We start from the raw sequence: 16370 nt of genomic DNA on the forward strand, positions 1-16370 counted from the left end.
TGCTACACAGAAGATTAGAAAATAGATTATGCATCTATTATATTTGACATGCTAGACTTCTATGATATATAAATATAATGTATAACAAATATAAATAGAATATATATATATTATATAAGTATATATAAATAGAATTCAAAGCTAATTCTTTGCATAACAGACTAGAATACTGATCCCGCCCTTAAAAATAAGTCCTTCCTACAATGAATACATGTTCTGATGTTAGTTACACCCGTTTCCCTCTTCCCAGGTAAAGACACTTAGAATCGTAAAGGCACTGGTGGGCTGCATTCGATGAATAGGGCCTGACCTGGAATGGTCTGTAACATCACCAATGCCATCGTCCCAAACACGCAGCCAAAGGTTTTCAAAATGTACACACATCCTTGGAAAATGAAAGCGTTGCTAGGCATATGACTAACAAGCCAGAAAGGCCATAGCACTTGCCAGAAGGGATGAGGCATTTCAGAAAGAGAAGTCAAGATGCATTTGTGAGCCGAATGCATCCCTCAGCCTGCTTAGCTGTGCTACTTGGTTCATAAACCAGGGATTAAGTCAATTTTCATTTCGGCTTTTTATTTCACCTTTAGGCAACCCCTAAGGTTTCCAGAAGAATTCTGTTTGACCTTTAGCTAAAGTTCAACCTCTACCAAGTTACCGATTTTGGATGGTCCCTGGGTGATCACTTAAGACAGATTTCACTATAGTTCAATGAAAAGATAATCCCTGGCCTAAGAGTTCACAAAGGAAGGACTCCCGGTGGGCTCAGGGATGGCAAAAGTTATGGGTTTAGTCCTACTAATGAATTTTAGTGATATTTTCATTGTGTAACATTGCTCACTGAAGTTAGCCTGGATGCATTTGCTGGATACTGAACCCAGGGCATTTCTTTACCTCCACCTGGACCCAGATGAGGGTTCTCTCAGTGCCCCTTGTACTCTAGGCCCTAGAAAAAAAGATTCAGCCCACTGAGGCAGTGCCTTTGCAAGTTGTCATTTACTTCCAAAGTTACGAAAGGAACCTTAAACCCATCACTGGACTTGGACTTTGGTGCCCAAACCAAGTACGGTGTCTTTGCTATAAGCACATATGCTCTAGATCTGCATTTCTCTAACACCTACTTTTCAACACCTCTCAGCCACACTCAGGAGACATGGAGGGGAGCGGTGCGCGGAGAAGCAAGCTCTTCCGAGTTACAGTGGAGAATGGAGGTCTGGAGGTGTTTCCTTCTTACCTATCCTGACTTACTTTGTCTACTGAAGGTCTGCCTGATTCTTCAGGAAGTATTGTAAAAGTCTCTCAATATGTGTATATGTTTAATCAGAGGGTTCCCCCCGCCCCGTTTGTGATTACGTAGTTAGCTAGGAGGTGCCGTGTGCACACCGTGGAGACAGGGTCGCTTCTGGTTACAGAAGTGAAAACAGCCTCCAGTTTGCATGCAAGGCAGTTCATCCCTATCCAGAGATTATATCCATTAAATAAAGGGACATCCAACGTCCATCTCACTCACAAGTCAGAACAGGATGTCTGCCTCACAGACGTCAATATATGGTTACCCAAGGGGAAAGGGAGCTGGGGAAGGATAAATTACGAGTTTGGGCTTACCAGATACAAACTGCATACTACTATATAAAAAACACTATATATAACAAGGTCCTACTGTAGAGCACAGGGAACTATATTCAATATCCTGAAATAAACCACAATGGAAAAGAACATGAAAAAGAATATATATATATATAATATATATATATATTATATATATATATATAATATATATATATATATATATAACTGAGTCATTTTGCTGTACACCAGAAACTAATGCAAAGTTGTAAATCAACTATACTTCAATAAAAAATTCTTAAAAAGAACAGGATGTCTGCATGTGCCACTTCTCTGACTTCCCAGTCCTGTGGGAGAACGGCGGCCCCTCTCTCAGCATCTCCACAGACTGGAGAATGCTCATTTTAGAGGAGGGGCTCCTAGCTTTCTGCAGAGAGTTCAATACCATGATGCCTCAGACTCAGCTTCCTGCATTCTTTTCCTTATTGATTGGCGTACCTCAGGCTATTAGGTTTATTAATTAAATGATAATTTGGGGGGGGGTGAGTACACAAGGAGATAAATGTCTCACAAATAGACTCAAAGCTTGCAGGCAGGAGACGTGTAGTGATTTACAAAGCGTTTATCTAGCTGGCGTTTTCTTCCCCCAGGAAAAAGTAATCATTGCTACCATCCCCTGAAAACAGAGATGCTTGTTTTCTGGGAGGGCTTGGAGGCTAGCCAACACAGTGTGAAGATTCCTGAAATTTCAACACCCCTGCTGGAGTACTGGGCTGAGTGAGCTGCCCATAAAGGGTCACCCCAAGGCCTCTTCCGTCCTTACCAGAGCCACTGCAGCAGAGCCCTAGGTGTCTGCGAGTGTGGAGGCTTATTGTGAGCTGCTGCCTCTTTCGATGGGCCACCTGGCCCAGGTGCGATTCCGCTCCTGGAATACGCAGAGGAAGCCATGCTTCCCCACCCGCAACCTCCAGGCCCCTCCAACACACACACCTGTAATAACACACAGGTTATTAAGTGCAAATAATAATTTCCCGATAGAAGGGCCTGCCCCACCATGGCTTTCCCTCTGCCCTCAACCTGACACTCTCTGCCATTGACTTTCTGTCTCAACCTCAGGCACTACTGACATTTTGGGTCAGTTAATTCTAGGTTGTGGGGGATGGTCTTGTGTGCTTTAGGATGTTTAGCAGCACCCTTGGTCTCTACCTACTCGATGTGACCAGCACACCTCTCCCTACCACTTGTGACATCCCCAAATGTCTCCAGACATTGCTGAACGTCCCCTGGGGGTAAAATTACCCCCAGTTAAAACCAATGTCTTAAGACAAGTGGGAAATGATGGGAGAAGCTGAGAATTCCCCCAACCCTGTAAGGAACCAAAGAGGCCACGTCATTACCAACTCTCCAGTCTGGTTTGCAGATTCCATCTCTGAGGAATCTCAACGAGCTAGAGACCTCCATCGGGAAGTGGGAAGGGGGCCTGGGGAGGGCAGTCAGGGCTGAGTTGAGGACTATGGATTCTTGGCCCAAAAATGGCCTAAGAGTGATTGGATTGCACTCTCTCTCTAGAGTGAAGGTCTATGAGTCACATGATGGAGAAAATATTTTTGAGCACACGCTATATCCCCCATCCAGTCAGTCAAGACAGCTGACAGATTTTTTTCTCCTCTCCCTCTCCACTCTCCTAGTTTCTGTCCCATCTTCTTTCCCCCGGGCTCCTCTAAAGCATCCTTGCGCTTCCTCTCTCCCAGTCGTGCTTCCCACCATCCATCTCTCCACCACGACAGATCACCCCAGCCGGCCACCTGCTTGCCTCCCTGGCTTTCCATTCTTTCAGGAGAAAATCCAGACTCCTTAACCAGGCCTGCAAAGCCGTGCATTACCATTCTCAGTTCATTACTTCCAACTTCAGGTTGCCACTCCCCTGGGCCCTCCTGGTTACTCCCCGTGTATGGGACACATTCCTCTGTGGGTACCCGAGGTGGGTTTAGGTGTTACAGAGTCATGGCCTTAAAGAACGTGGAATCTCCCAGGGATGATTTAGCTTCAACATCCTTTTCCTTCCTTGCACTGTCTCCAGAAGCATGTTTAGTTTGGTGCTTCTTTGTCCTTCACGCGGCTCTAACGCTTGATGAGCTCCCATTTTGTACCAGAAAAGCACAGTCCTCAGGCTCGAATCACAGAATCCAGATGAAATTTAATAACACTATTTCATTTTTCATTGTATTTCCTTTTGTAGCTGCCTTCTTCTTAGGGCATGTTATGCTGCTTTTCTGTTCCAAGAATGACATAATCTTTCCTTTTTCAAAGAATGTATTTAGGGAGAAAAAGGAAGTTGATTCGAAAGAACATATATGGTGGTAGAAGCGGTTCCTAACTGCAGCAGAAACTGTGCTAAATGATTGATATTTGGGAAATGAGTTACTTGAATTTGCACCAGCCTCTTCCACATCTCGGTCTTCCCTGTCCCTTTGACAGTCTAAGAAGGTGGAGCGGGCAGGAGTAGAGGAGCTGGAATGTTCCTCATAATCTCTCAAATATTCTTAGGTGTTTGATGTAGACGTCACCCCACCGAAAGCTGAGCACGCTGGATCCCCCTCATGGCACCTGTGAGTTCTGGTTGCATGTCTGTCCAGTTTACTGTGGTTTCCACAGTGTCTGCTATGAAGCTTGGCAGCGACAAGATGCCAGAAAAATATATCTTGGTTGGATGGATGGAATGGAGAGAAACATATAATCTCTTTTAGCCAGGTCTGGGCCACACCAAGAGAAAGGCAAAATGAGGTGACCAGAGAATCCATGAAGGTGTGAACCCACTTCCCTGGATAACAGACAGAAGAGTTGAAGGGAATTACTTGGGGTGCTGTTTCCACTTCTCTCTCCACTTGGAGCATCAGAACTCGACCTCTCTGGGCCACTGAAACACTCTCGAGTCTTGGCCTGGCTGCATCTTGTGCCCAAACAGGGAACAGAGCAAAGAACACACAGAAACCAGCAAGACATAAGCTTACTTGTTTCTAGTCTGTCTTTCTACCTGGAGTTTTACCTTTACAAATTTGTAGCACTTGAAGGTATGTTTCCCCAGCCATTTCTGGATTGTAACAATCCCTTTTTTTTTTTGCTACTGACAAAATCTGAAACTTAGCCTGGAGCACTTTCTTGCCAAGGAGAGAACCGTGTCAGACTTGTGATGTGTAATAAAATACCACGGTAATGTGGAATAATGCTTTGAAACGTTGCCAGGGTGAGCACGCATGCAGAATGATTGAAATCACCTGCAAATACAAATGGTAGCTCTGTGGCTCATCTGTAACCTCGATGTAGGAAAACTGAGGCATTCTTTTCCCTCCTTTACAATTTGCACAGCCTCCTCTGCAATTGCACTATGGAGATTATGCCACTGAAAGTAACTGCGATGTTTACTCCACACGCAATTTTTCGTAACTAATACAGTCTCCCTGTCTAGTCATCGGCCCTGTGAGGACCCCTTGATACGCTAAGCTGTTCCCATAGATGCCCCCGTGAATGCCTCATTGAAATAATCACAGTGCTGAACACGCAAGCTGTATGGGAGGGGGTGGAGGTCATTTTTGCAGTGCTGAAAACGACATCCACTCTGTCCGTCTTAGAAACAGAGGCTGAGTAACTGAATGGGATTCGGTTCCCCCTTCCCCTCCCCTCACACACATGATGCTGAATTCAATGGGAATTATCAGCAGTGAGCTGCATAATTAGAGGAGCCAACATCGTGAGGTATTTACTATTATGAGTCAGGCTTTTTGCCCTGTTTTAGGTGAATCTCGTAACATACTACGTAATAAATAGAAATATCTTCATTTTACTGTTGAGCAAACGGAGGTTCAGAAGGGATAACTAATTTGCTCAAGTTTTCACTTGATAACTTGCATCCTAGCCAGGATTTACTCCAGGTCTGTGTGGCTCCAAAGCTTGAATTCTTTCCATAATGAGTGCTGTTCAACTGAATCCACCGCCTTTCCTTCCTTGAGTTGTGGTTAAACCTTCATTACCTTTGGTCCTTAAGCATTATTTGCTGGTTGTCATGTACCTATAACTAGTACGATACATGAACCAGTGAGAATTCTGTTACTGACTCATGAAGAGCCAGTAGCCTAAGTAAGTAATTTCTCATGCACAAAATATGAACACGCAGAAGAAAAACCTTTCAACACATTTCAAAGGCATCTATCTGACTCTTTATGAAAAGCGAAACCCCCTTTTCTTGTTCTACAAAGGGGAATTAGAAAATGTAGAAAATGAACTCACTGATAGATTGAGTAGTTCAATTTTGCTTAGGTAATAATAGCTACTATGGATTAGGTACTTCGTGTATGCCAGAATCACACAAAGCACTTTGCATGAAGGATAACATAATCCTCATAACCCAATGATGGAGGCACTACTATCAACCCCATTGGACAAATGTGGAAACCGAGGCTCAGAGCTTATGTGTCTTGGCAAGCTTAATCAGAGAGGTCGGGATTCCAACCCAGGCTTCTCTGGCTCTGAAGCCAGGTTCTTATCTGCTGTGTCATCTTGTCTCCTACAAACCGTTCCTAGCTGGCATCTTTGTGTTGGTTAAATAAGGGGATCACTTTAACCAGGAGTGAAAATTAGAAACTCTGGGGAAGTGACTTACTGTTTTCGGAAGAACCTTCATTTTAAGAATGACGTAGGCTGGTTAGTCACTGCTAATTGAGGTGTGGCATCAACCCCTCTGGGGCTCACCTTCCTAGTCTGCAAATTGATGGTGGTGAAGGACAGAGTTTGAAAGGTCCCTTCTTGCCCTAACATTCTGCCATTCTCTCAGACACAGTTTCCCCTCTCACACCACTTCTCCTAAGCTTTGATTTGTGCTCTCTTATGGCAATAGAAGTCAGATACATCAAAGACGTGGTTGCTGTCTAGTTCACGATCATCTGAACATCTTGCCTTGATTGGAACCATCAGCTATCCCTATGGTGTCAGTCAATCCCGAAGGGCTTGCTGGACACACAGACAGTGTATCCAGGGCTGAAAGTGCTTCCCTTCTCCCCTAACCCCTGCTCTGGGCTCGAGGCCCCTGGCCTTCCTTCATGTCTTCAAATGGCTTCCCACTACCCCCGAGCCCACGCATATGCTGTTCCCCTGTGGGGAACACTCTTCCTTCCCCTCCTCCTGAGGCTGGCTGCCGTGCCGCCTTCAGATCTCAGCTCCAGGGCTACCTGTTCAAGGATGCCTTGCCTGACCCCTTGACTAATGAGTCTCCTTCATTATGGTTTGGCCCTTTCCTTGAGAACAGTTCTCTGAACTGGTTCCTACTTCTTCAGATGGATCAGTGCTTGGGTCTCCCCTAGACTCACTTTTGTGTCCCTAGCACCAGCCCGGAGCCTGACTCAGAGGAGCCTCTCAAACCCTGCTGGTGGAAGAATTGGCACACTGACCTACTACCCATACCTCTTTTCCCTTATTGATATAAGGGAATATATTGGTATAAGGAGAGAGGATGGCAAGCCAATTTCCAGTGGAGTTAGTTACAAGGCCAGGTCTCCTCTCCATCCACCAAGTGATGTCCCAGAACCATATTTTCCGCTGAGTTAATTTTTATGTTTTTTTCCCCATCTCCAAACAGCAAGTAATCTTGCCGATCAATGCCTGAGACCAAAGAGACTTGTGGAATGTTAAGAAGATTATGCACATAAATGTACCAACTATGCTGGCCACGCTAAGAAGATTAGTCATATTGTGCCGAGTACTAGTTTATCAACCTTTGCCACTTACAAAATTCACAGCCAATTTAATTAGCCCTGAAAGCTGCTAAAATGACTATGACAACAATTGATCATTTAGTAATAGTGTTGAAGATCCATTAGGGACGTCACACTAGGTGCCAAATATTTTTGAGCCCAGATAGTAGGGGCATTTCATTCTGCACAATTAATGTCACTGCATTAAAATATTGACTATCTATAAAGAATACTGAACATCTTTATAAGCCCCATTTTTTATGGTCAAAACTTGCTTAGAAGGGTGCTTTGAATTTATTTGTTATAAACTGCACATTTCACATTCAGAAAATTAAAATGGTTTCTCCTGACTAGCTCATTTAATCATTTAGTTGATTTAATGAAAAACACTATGCATTTTTCTCTTCTTGGTTGCTAAGATTAATACTTTCTGTTCATTAGCAATCAAATATTGCAGGAAGGTTTACATCTTATTCTCACTTAACTCACTGCCTTTTATTTCCAAAAAAAATCCTAATAGAATTTAAATGGTATCTTTTAAATCACGTGGAAATTTTTCTCTTAGTAACTCACTTTGTCTTGTGGAAGACACACTGCTAGCTGTGACACTGAGACATTTATCCCCAACTTCCTTTTCCAATCTTTCTTTTTTCGGTGGGGGGAATCATGTATATGGAGGAGAGAGAGGGGAGACTTCAGAAAAAATTACGAATCTAGCTTCCAGTGCCCCTAATTCATTAATACATCAGCAACATCATAGCACCCCTTGAAATTCGGTTAAGAAGGGCTCTTTGATTTATTAGTGGGACTTTATGAGCTACGTGGGAGAAAGAACCCATTAAAAATGTTAACTATAAGCATCTGGCTTTCATTTAATAAAGAATCGCAGCCACAGTGTAGAAGTGAATCCTCGCACACACGGCACACCTCTCCCATCACCCACTAAGGTTTCCATCATAAATGCCACTTCATCACAGTGGTGTCGTTTACGGTTGTGGTCTCATCCATGCTCTCCATTACTATTCGCAGGACTGTATAACTGGACAGGTAAATTCCTCTCCCCTTGAAATACGTATGAGGGCACATTCTACAACAGAACCTTTTCATGACCAGATTGGTTACCAAATAGTATAATCAATTGAAATGACTGAATAACCGAGTCAGTGGTTTAAAAGCAGCATCTCCAGATTTTCATTGCCTCCATATCAAAAAATGTTTTTTTAAACCCCAAATCCTTGATAGGAGGAAATGATAAAAGGCAGATGATAGTGTTTTGTACTGAATGTACATACAGTGGTTTAAGGATGCGGGGTGTAGTAACAAAAGAAAGCACTGAATCTGGAACTCTGAGAGGGTGAGGACAAATTAACCATTTGGACAGTATAAAAATGATGCATTTTAATGTAGCACTCAATGAGCCAACCATCTAAGCAGAGGAACAGAAGTTTCCCTATTTTTTTCTCTCTATTTCAAGGTGTTTTCTGCTTTTCTCGGGTGAGTACATGCCCTTGTGTGTGTAAATGAATTAATCCGTGTTCCTCAGTGTGTTACTGTATTATTGGTTGGTTGTGGGAGAGGTTCACAGTATTTTCTTTTCCATTTTATGGCTGGGAAACTGTAACACAAGACATCAATGTGCCTTAACCCTGGCATAGTGATTTTTACTTCTAAGCACTTCTAAAAGGATAATTATTTTATCATTTGTGCAATTATTTGTTTAATGTTTGTCTCCCCTGTAGATTTTAAGATCCACAAGAGACAGAACACTGCCTGTCTTGTTTGTCATGACTGTCCCAGCACTAACACGGTCCCTGGTCTATGGCTGGTAGATGCTAAGTAAATTTTATTGAATAATTGAATATTATTTTCCCAGGTCACTCCTATTGGAGCATTAGCAAAGCAGGACTAAACCCCAGGTAACCTTCCTGTACTATTGCTGACTTTTTATTCACCCTTCAGGATTCTGTTCAAATGCCACCCCCTCTGTGAAGCATTTCTGAGCTTTCTTTCCCGCTACTTTTCCTGGGCTCTTTTAATGCTTTCTACCCATCCCTCTGTGTTTTGTGCACCCAGCTTTCCCTCTGCTATCTTCTGTTTAAGGAACCTCTCTTTTTGTTTTTAGGGAACTATTCTGTTCCTTGTGCTTTAGATGGGGTTGATTCCATTTCTGCCTGGCCTCAGGGTGGGCTCAGGATCCAGATCTGGTCTCACAGTGTACCCCGTCCCTCTGGCCATGGTTCTTGGTTCAGCAATGGGCATGTGACTCAAGTTGGGCCAGAGTTTTCTGTGCACGTCTTTTATAAGCATGGCTGGGGGCTTCCCTGGTGGCGCAGTGGTTGAGAATCTGCCTGCCAATGCAGGGGACACGGGTTCGAGCCCTGATCTGGGAAGATCCCACATGCCGCAGAGCGGCTGGACCCGTGAGCCCCAACTACTGAGCCTGCGCATCTGGAGCCTGTGCTCCGCAACAAGAGAGGCCGCGATAGTGAGACGCCCGCGCACCGCGATGAAGAGTGGTCCCCGCTTGCCACAACTAGAGAAAGCCCTCGCACAGAAACAAAGACCCAACACAGCCATAAATAATAAATAAATATAAGCATGGCTGGGAAAAAAGTCTTTCCACTCTAAGTTAGTAGGATGTGAGCCTTAAACTGCTGGCGTTCCTATTACCTTCCTTGGAGAGAGGCCGCCTGAAAGACACAGAGAGACACAAAGCCCAGGTGACATTTTGTGCCCCTAGACCCAGCCATGTCTGTATCAACTCTACCATTAGACTTTTCAGTTACATGAGCTAATCAATTCTTTCTCCTTCCCTTTAAGCAGTTTGAGTTGGGTCTCGATCACTTGTAGTCAAAGGAGCTCTTAATTTCCTTGGGCTGTAGTCTACTGACCATGGCTTCTTGAGAGCATGGGTTGGCTCATTCCTGTATCAACAGTGCCTAGTGCACGCCCTGCCCTGGTGAAAACTTGCTGAATGAACAGACCAACACACTTCTGGGGCAAGGACATTTCCCCGGGGTCAGGTGTTTGGGGGGTAAGATTATCAACAGGAGCTACTTGGGAGGGAGGCTTTGTATATTTTGGATCAGACTCTCATAAAATAAGGAAGAGATCATACGGACACTCGGGAATGCAAGTGTCAAGGTCAAGTGGAAGAGAAAGAGAAGGGCACTCAGCCAGACAAGGAGGATCTTACAGGAGCTTGGAATAAGACAATAGGAGCTGGGCAGCCACAAAAATGGATTTCGCATTTCTGCTTTCCTACAGTGACTAAGTCAATCATCGTGACAGTATTTCTGCGGCAAATGGAATTAACAATCCCACACGCTTTGGAAATGTTAAATTGTTAATAAGTCCCTTAGAGCTTTTTTGAACTCCAAGACTGGTTGGGGCCAAACACAGGTGTAGTAAAACATCTCACCTTGAGCTGGTAATTGAGGGCCTCTCAATGCCTGTCTAGGAGAGAGTACCTTCCACTGTGGGGAGGAACAGATGGTACCAGCATTTGATTTTTGTTTTTAAATCTAAAGCCTCGCCATATCTGGCAAAATGATTCAGTAAAACATGACTTTCCAACCTGTCTGAAAGGTGAGGGTTCTAGGTATCCCCTCACTGTGATCCAAAAATCTACACTAATGCTAAGCTTAAGAATCACCTGGATCTGGGTTTAAATCCCAGATTTTTTGGCTGGAAGACCTTGAACAGATAACTTAATGTCCATGAGCCCTGGTGTTCTCACGTATAAAACAGGACTGTACCACCTCCTTGAAGACACTTTATGAAGACAACATGAGACTGCTGATGTTAAATGCCTAGCAAGACTCTGGTCCATAATAAGAGCTCAATGTACATTAGCCACGATTGTGATGACAATGATCACCATCATTTCAAGACTTTAAACCTGACTTTGCAGTGCTGAATGCATTAGTGATGGCTGAACATCCCAAGTGTATTTGCCCACCTGTGATCATTTCTCCAGGTATTGCTCACACCAGCACCACGCATGTCAAATTCCCTTTCCTTTCGTTCAGAGGTTCTTATCCTTTTTTTAAGGTCATGGACTCCCTTGAGCTTCTGATGGAGTCTGAGTGAGGAGCCCCTCTCTCAAGCTCCTCCTGTAGTGCCTTGCCTCTTTCACCTGACCCCACCACACCTCTAAACTACTGCCCTGTGACTGCCCATTTACTTGTTTTTAGAATCTTCCTGATTACAGTGAAGGCTCTGGGAGGTCAGGCACTATGTCTACTCAGATCCCCATTTCATTTCCTTTACTGAGCTCAGTGCCTGGCAGAGAAAATAAATGAAAATCATAAAGGTTTCCCTTGCCCCTTAAATATTCACCTATACTCAAGCTTTTGCATCTAGTTTCAGGGTCTGTCTGGGGACTCCAGGGAAAGGACCTCTATTTTGGGTGATCATTAAAAATGATGTACGGAGGTGGTGGTGGTGTGATGAATTGGGAGATTGGGATTGACATATATACACTAATATGTATAAAATAGATAACTAATAAGAACCTGCTGTATAAAAAATAAATAAAATAAAACTCAAAAGAAAAAGAATAAAAAAAAATGATGTAGGGAAATTTGCAGGCCAAATAAAGAAGTACCTTTTCTTTATTATAAGCCAGAAAAAAATGTGCAAATCAAGCATTAATCTCAAGACAGGAAGGGCAGAGATGGCACTGACACAGTGTCATAGCTGAAGGGAACTTTGTCCACGTCCCTCATTTTACCCTAGGTGACGGTGAGAGCCAAACCTTGCCCAAGGTCACGTGGCAGCAAGAACCCAAGCCTCCTGGCTTCCAGACCAGTCTCATCAAACCCTCACCTCCCAGTCCCATGCCACCTTCCCAAAAGCACAGTTGTTGCAAGAATTCAATAAAGATTTCCTTCAGAGCAATTGCCAGAGGATAATTTGAGGAAATGCAGGATGTGCATGACCTTGGTCTCATGAGAGGACAGGCCTTTACAAGAAACAGTTGATTCAAATTTATGAAAATCTATGAAGTGCTTGTCTTACTGCCTCATTTGAAAGATGACACCATTCTCTATTTTTCACTGATGGGAATGTGACTTCAGAGGGCAAAAGCCCAGTGGTGTCTGCGATTGTCATTGGTTCCTCCTCCGGGTCTAGCAGCGCTTGTTAGCCTGCCCTACAACAAAGCATCCCCGAGAGTGGGACAGGTACAGCCCGTAGTACTTCTCAACTGGGTTTCACATGCATGGGAGCCCTTGGGGAGCCTTTTAACATGGTCCACAGTTTCGGGATCCATGAATCTCCCTGCCCCATCCATATGCTGGGTGTTTTGCACGGACTTAGGCAGAAAATTTTTTTTTTTTTAACAATGAGAAAAAGAAACTTTGCACCCCTCATCATACCAGATGCTCTATCAGATAAATATCACAGTTTTTTTAGAGAAATATTACGTGCTTTGAGAACATCTGCAATTCTCTAGAATATATTCTTGTCAGAAGTTGACTTTAAGTATTACACGTTAGACTTTCCTTTAAAGATCTCGCACTAAATTTTCCCATTACAGCACAAATGGCTTCCTTGAAACAGTATCAGACAGCGTTAGAAATGTGCCAGCCCATTAGCATTACCGCAACTGATCTCAGACAAACTCACGTTATCAATAACGGTGCCCATTCCCGTTTCAGAAATGAAAATATAGAAGACAGATGAACATGTTTTCCCCAACTGTTACTCTGATTTGCAAAGGGTGTTATACATTCAAGCCACCACTTGGTCTTAGGTAAACAAGAGTAGCCATCACTTTTTACAGAGAGCCTAGGAAAACCCCAGGCTGTGTGCTAAGTGCTTTACACACATGGCCTCCTTAATCCCCTCAAGGGTCGGTCCCATACGATGATAGCACGGCTATTAGCTTCCCTCTCAGGGCCCCGAGGATTAGTGCCCGAGGGACATGGTTTGTAGAGCACTAGCTGTGTGCTTGGCTCTCTGCTATATGCTTTATTTATATCTCACCTAATCTCACCAAAACCCTTTGAGTTCAGTGCCATCATAAATTTACAGTTGAAGAAACTGAGATAGGTCTCAAACCCAGTCCCAATTTACTCCAAAGTTCAGGCACACTGTTCCCTTTGACACTAAGTGGGAGGGTCACTTGTTGGTTAAGAGTAAAGACTCTGTACAAACTCCTGGACTCCACCCTTGCTAGCTGCATGACTGTGGGTAAGCACTAGTTTACCCTTCTGTGGCTAAGTTTCCTCATCTGCAAAACAACATAATAATAGTACCTACCTCACAGGGTTGTGGGGATGCAGCGCAAATGCAAGTGCCTAGCGCATAGTAATTACTCAGCAAATTGCTAGTACTGTAAAAAATAGTAATGATGATGATAATAATAATGACAATAATAGCTCTCCTTATTTTCATTTAAAATAAGGCTACCTCCTAAAGGATATGGGGATGAAAATAAAGCAAAACAGTACAGTGAGGGTGGGTTTGTGTGTTAAGGACTAAGGGTAAAGAGACGCCCCACTAAGCAGAACAACACTACATTCAGTTGGAAAGGATGGCTGCAAAGGCGTGCCTTCTCTTACTAGTTGAAACAGGCTTGTTTATCTACCTCCTTTGAGGAAGTCATGCGTTGCTCAAGTGTTGGTGTAACACACGGAGAGCTTCTCTGCATTTCTGTCTCTATCAGCGTCTCTACTGAGTGTCCTGCCCTGTGGTCCTAACCCTGGTACTTGGATATGTTCCAGCCCATGGCTCCAGGGAAGAGATGGAGACAGGGAACACCATCTCTGAGTTCAGTAGGGTAGAAGTGTGCACCTGCAGCAAGACACGGTTCACTCCAGTTTGCATTCAAGACAAAACTATGTCTACTGACTGGGTGTGCATTGTTGTGGAGGCAGGATGTGGTGTTTCCACTCTGCGCCCAACGTATATTGGGTGAGCACTCCTTGCTTAATGCTCTCTGATGCATGTTCAATAAAGAGAGAAGAAAATCCAAACCCCTTCCCACGGTCCTGCATAATCTGGGCCCAGCCTACCTCTCTCCTTCCTCCCAGACCCATTCGTGGGTTTCCCTTGAACACATGGGGCTCCTTCCATCCTAAACCCTTTATACCAGCTCCTCTTCCTCTGTCTTGGACACTCTGTCCCAAGATTTTAAATTGTGGTGCCTTCTTCTGAGTCTTGGCTCAAATGTCCATCTTCAAAGAGACCTTCCTTGCAAACCCCTAAACCACCACAGTTCTATTCTTTTCTTCATGCGATCCATTGCTACATGAAATCATCTTATTTATTTGTGAGCTTATTATCTGTCTCCTCCTCCAGAATGGAGATCCCTTGAGGGAAGAGACCATGGCTGTCTGACTCATTGCTGAATATTCTGTGCCTGACACATAGAAAGAGTTCAATGAGTACTTCTGGAGAAAAAATGAATGAAAAACTGACAGAATGATGAATAGACCAGGAGTCAGGAGCTGTGTCTTTTCATTCTAATTTACATCTTACCAGCTCTGTGCCCTGATTTAGTCCCTTCCTTACTGAGTCTTGGGTTTGTGCCTGCTGAATAAGACTGAAGATCCTCATCCCTTTCTCACAGAATTTCTTTGATTAATAAATGAAATTCACATGTATATGTCTATGAAAATATTTTATAAATTGTGAGTGATTATCAGGAATGCAGAGTAGGTTACAATTCCCACATCGAATACTATTAGACAGGTTTTCCTGAAGCACAGGCTGAGAGAGATCCCAAGCTGCACTGTTCTCAGTGAGAAAGGGTGTGGCAATCCCTTAGTAATGTCTGCTTTGGGACAGGGAGAGGGGATTAGAGGTGTGTGTGTCACACATGTGTTATCTGTACCAAAGAAATGTCAAATATAAAAGTGCTAAAATTGATCATTACAGCTTCCTCAAGCTTTTAGCAATGATCATTCTGGAAAGTAGGATTTGATATTTTACTCTCCTCCCTCTGCACAGTTGCAGTTTACTCCACTGACCACATTACTTTTGTACTAAAAACTAATTATAAAAAAGCTCTTCAGGGACTTCCCTGGTGGCGCAGTGGTTAAGATTCCGTGCTCCCAATGCAGGGGGCCCGGGTTCAATCCCTGCTCAGGGAACTAGATCCCACATGCATGCCGCAACTAAGAGTCCCCTTGCCGCAACTAAGGAGCCCAAGTGCCACAACTAAGGAGCTGGTGAGCGACAACTAAGGACCCAGCAAGCTGCAACTAAGGAGCCTGAGAACTGCAACTAAGGAGCCTGCGTGCTGCAGCTAAGACCCAGTGCAACCAAATAAATAAATAAAGATTTAAAAAAAATGAAATGATTTGGGAAAATCCTTTAAAAAATAAAAAATAAATAAAAAAGCTCTTCAATGATCCCATGCTATATTTAATATCATTGCTAAAATTCTAACATTAATTTTGCAAATCACCAAAAGAGAAGACGCACAGGAGACAGGCAAGGAAGAGAAAACAGAAGTTTCCCATGTATAATAGTATAACTCACCACAAAGTATCATTTTGATATTATAAATTTCCTAAATAGTTAAAGGCAGATACATTCGATGAAACTAAAGTATTATTTATCTTTCCTTTCAAATGAAGCACAAATATATAAGGGAGGTGTTTTTCAGGGTTTCTCTTTTTTTTAATCCCTCAGTAACCAACCACAGCACTCCCTCTGATGCCACTATTACATAATTGTAAAGACACTGAGACAGATTTTAATTCATTTAATAATTAGGTCAATAAAAACTATTATAGCTGCGAGCTCCATTAAAAGTCCATAATGTTACCTTAATGGGGGAAAAACTAACATAGTTCTGTTGGAATTTTTCCATAAAATTAATATTAGAGAATTTTAGTGTGTGTCTTAAATAGCTTAAGTAGACATTTTTACTAACAGAACTAATCACGGATTTAAAACAAATGAAAATCGTTACATTTGCTATGATAAAGTTTCCACGTTCTCAGGATTTTATCAGTCCCGTTCCTGTAAAAACCCTGCACATTTACTACCACAAGAGCAGTATATTAAACGTGCCTGGATCACTGCTCACAGCCCCCCACAGGC

The 16370-nt window shown here is 43.3% G+C and overlaps 2 protein-coding genes across 23 annotated transcripts in view; one reads left to right on the forward strand and one right to left on the reverse strand.

Annotated features, from left to right (window-relative positions):
• The window catches only part of LOC309637522 (uncharacterized protein), a 759578-nt gene that overhangs the window by 694199 nt on the left and 49009 nt on the right, over positions 1-16370 (forward strand). The window contains exons 7-8 of one of the 6 annotated variants that reach the window (XM_082412433.1): positions 4114-4175; positions 4314-5402. The exons of 3 other annotated variants lie outside the window; for them this stretch is intronic. In XM_082412433.1, coding sequence (XP_082268559.1) covers positions 4114-4126 — 13 coding nt within the window. In that variant the 3' untranslated portion in view covers positions 4127-4175; positions 4314-5402. Of the gene's footprint in view, positions 1-4113; positions 5403-16370 lie in introns of those variants that run through there. 2 more of the 6 variants (XM_082412434.1, XM_082412432.1) reach the window with 2 other exon arrangements.
• FHIT (fragile histidine triad diadenosine triphosphatase) overlaps positions 1-16370 on the reverse strand; it is a 1480075-nt gene that overhangs the window by 49405 nt on the left and 1414300 nt on the right. The window lies entirely within an intron of this gene.

Source organism: Balaenoptera physalus (genome assembly GCF_965194825.1).
Source record: "Balaenoptera physalus genome assembly, chromosome: 11".
In the NCBI taxonomy this organism is placed as follows: Eukaryota; Metazoa; Chordata; class Mammalia; order Artiodactyla; family Balaenopteridae; genus Balaenoptera; species Balaenoptera physalus.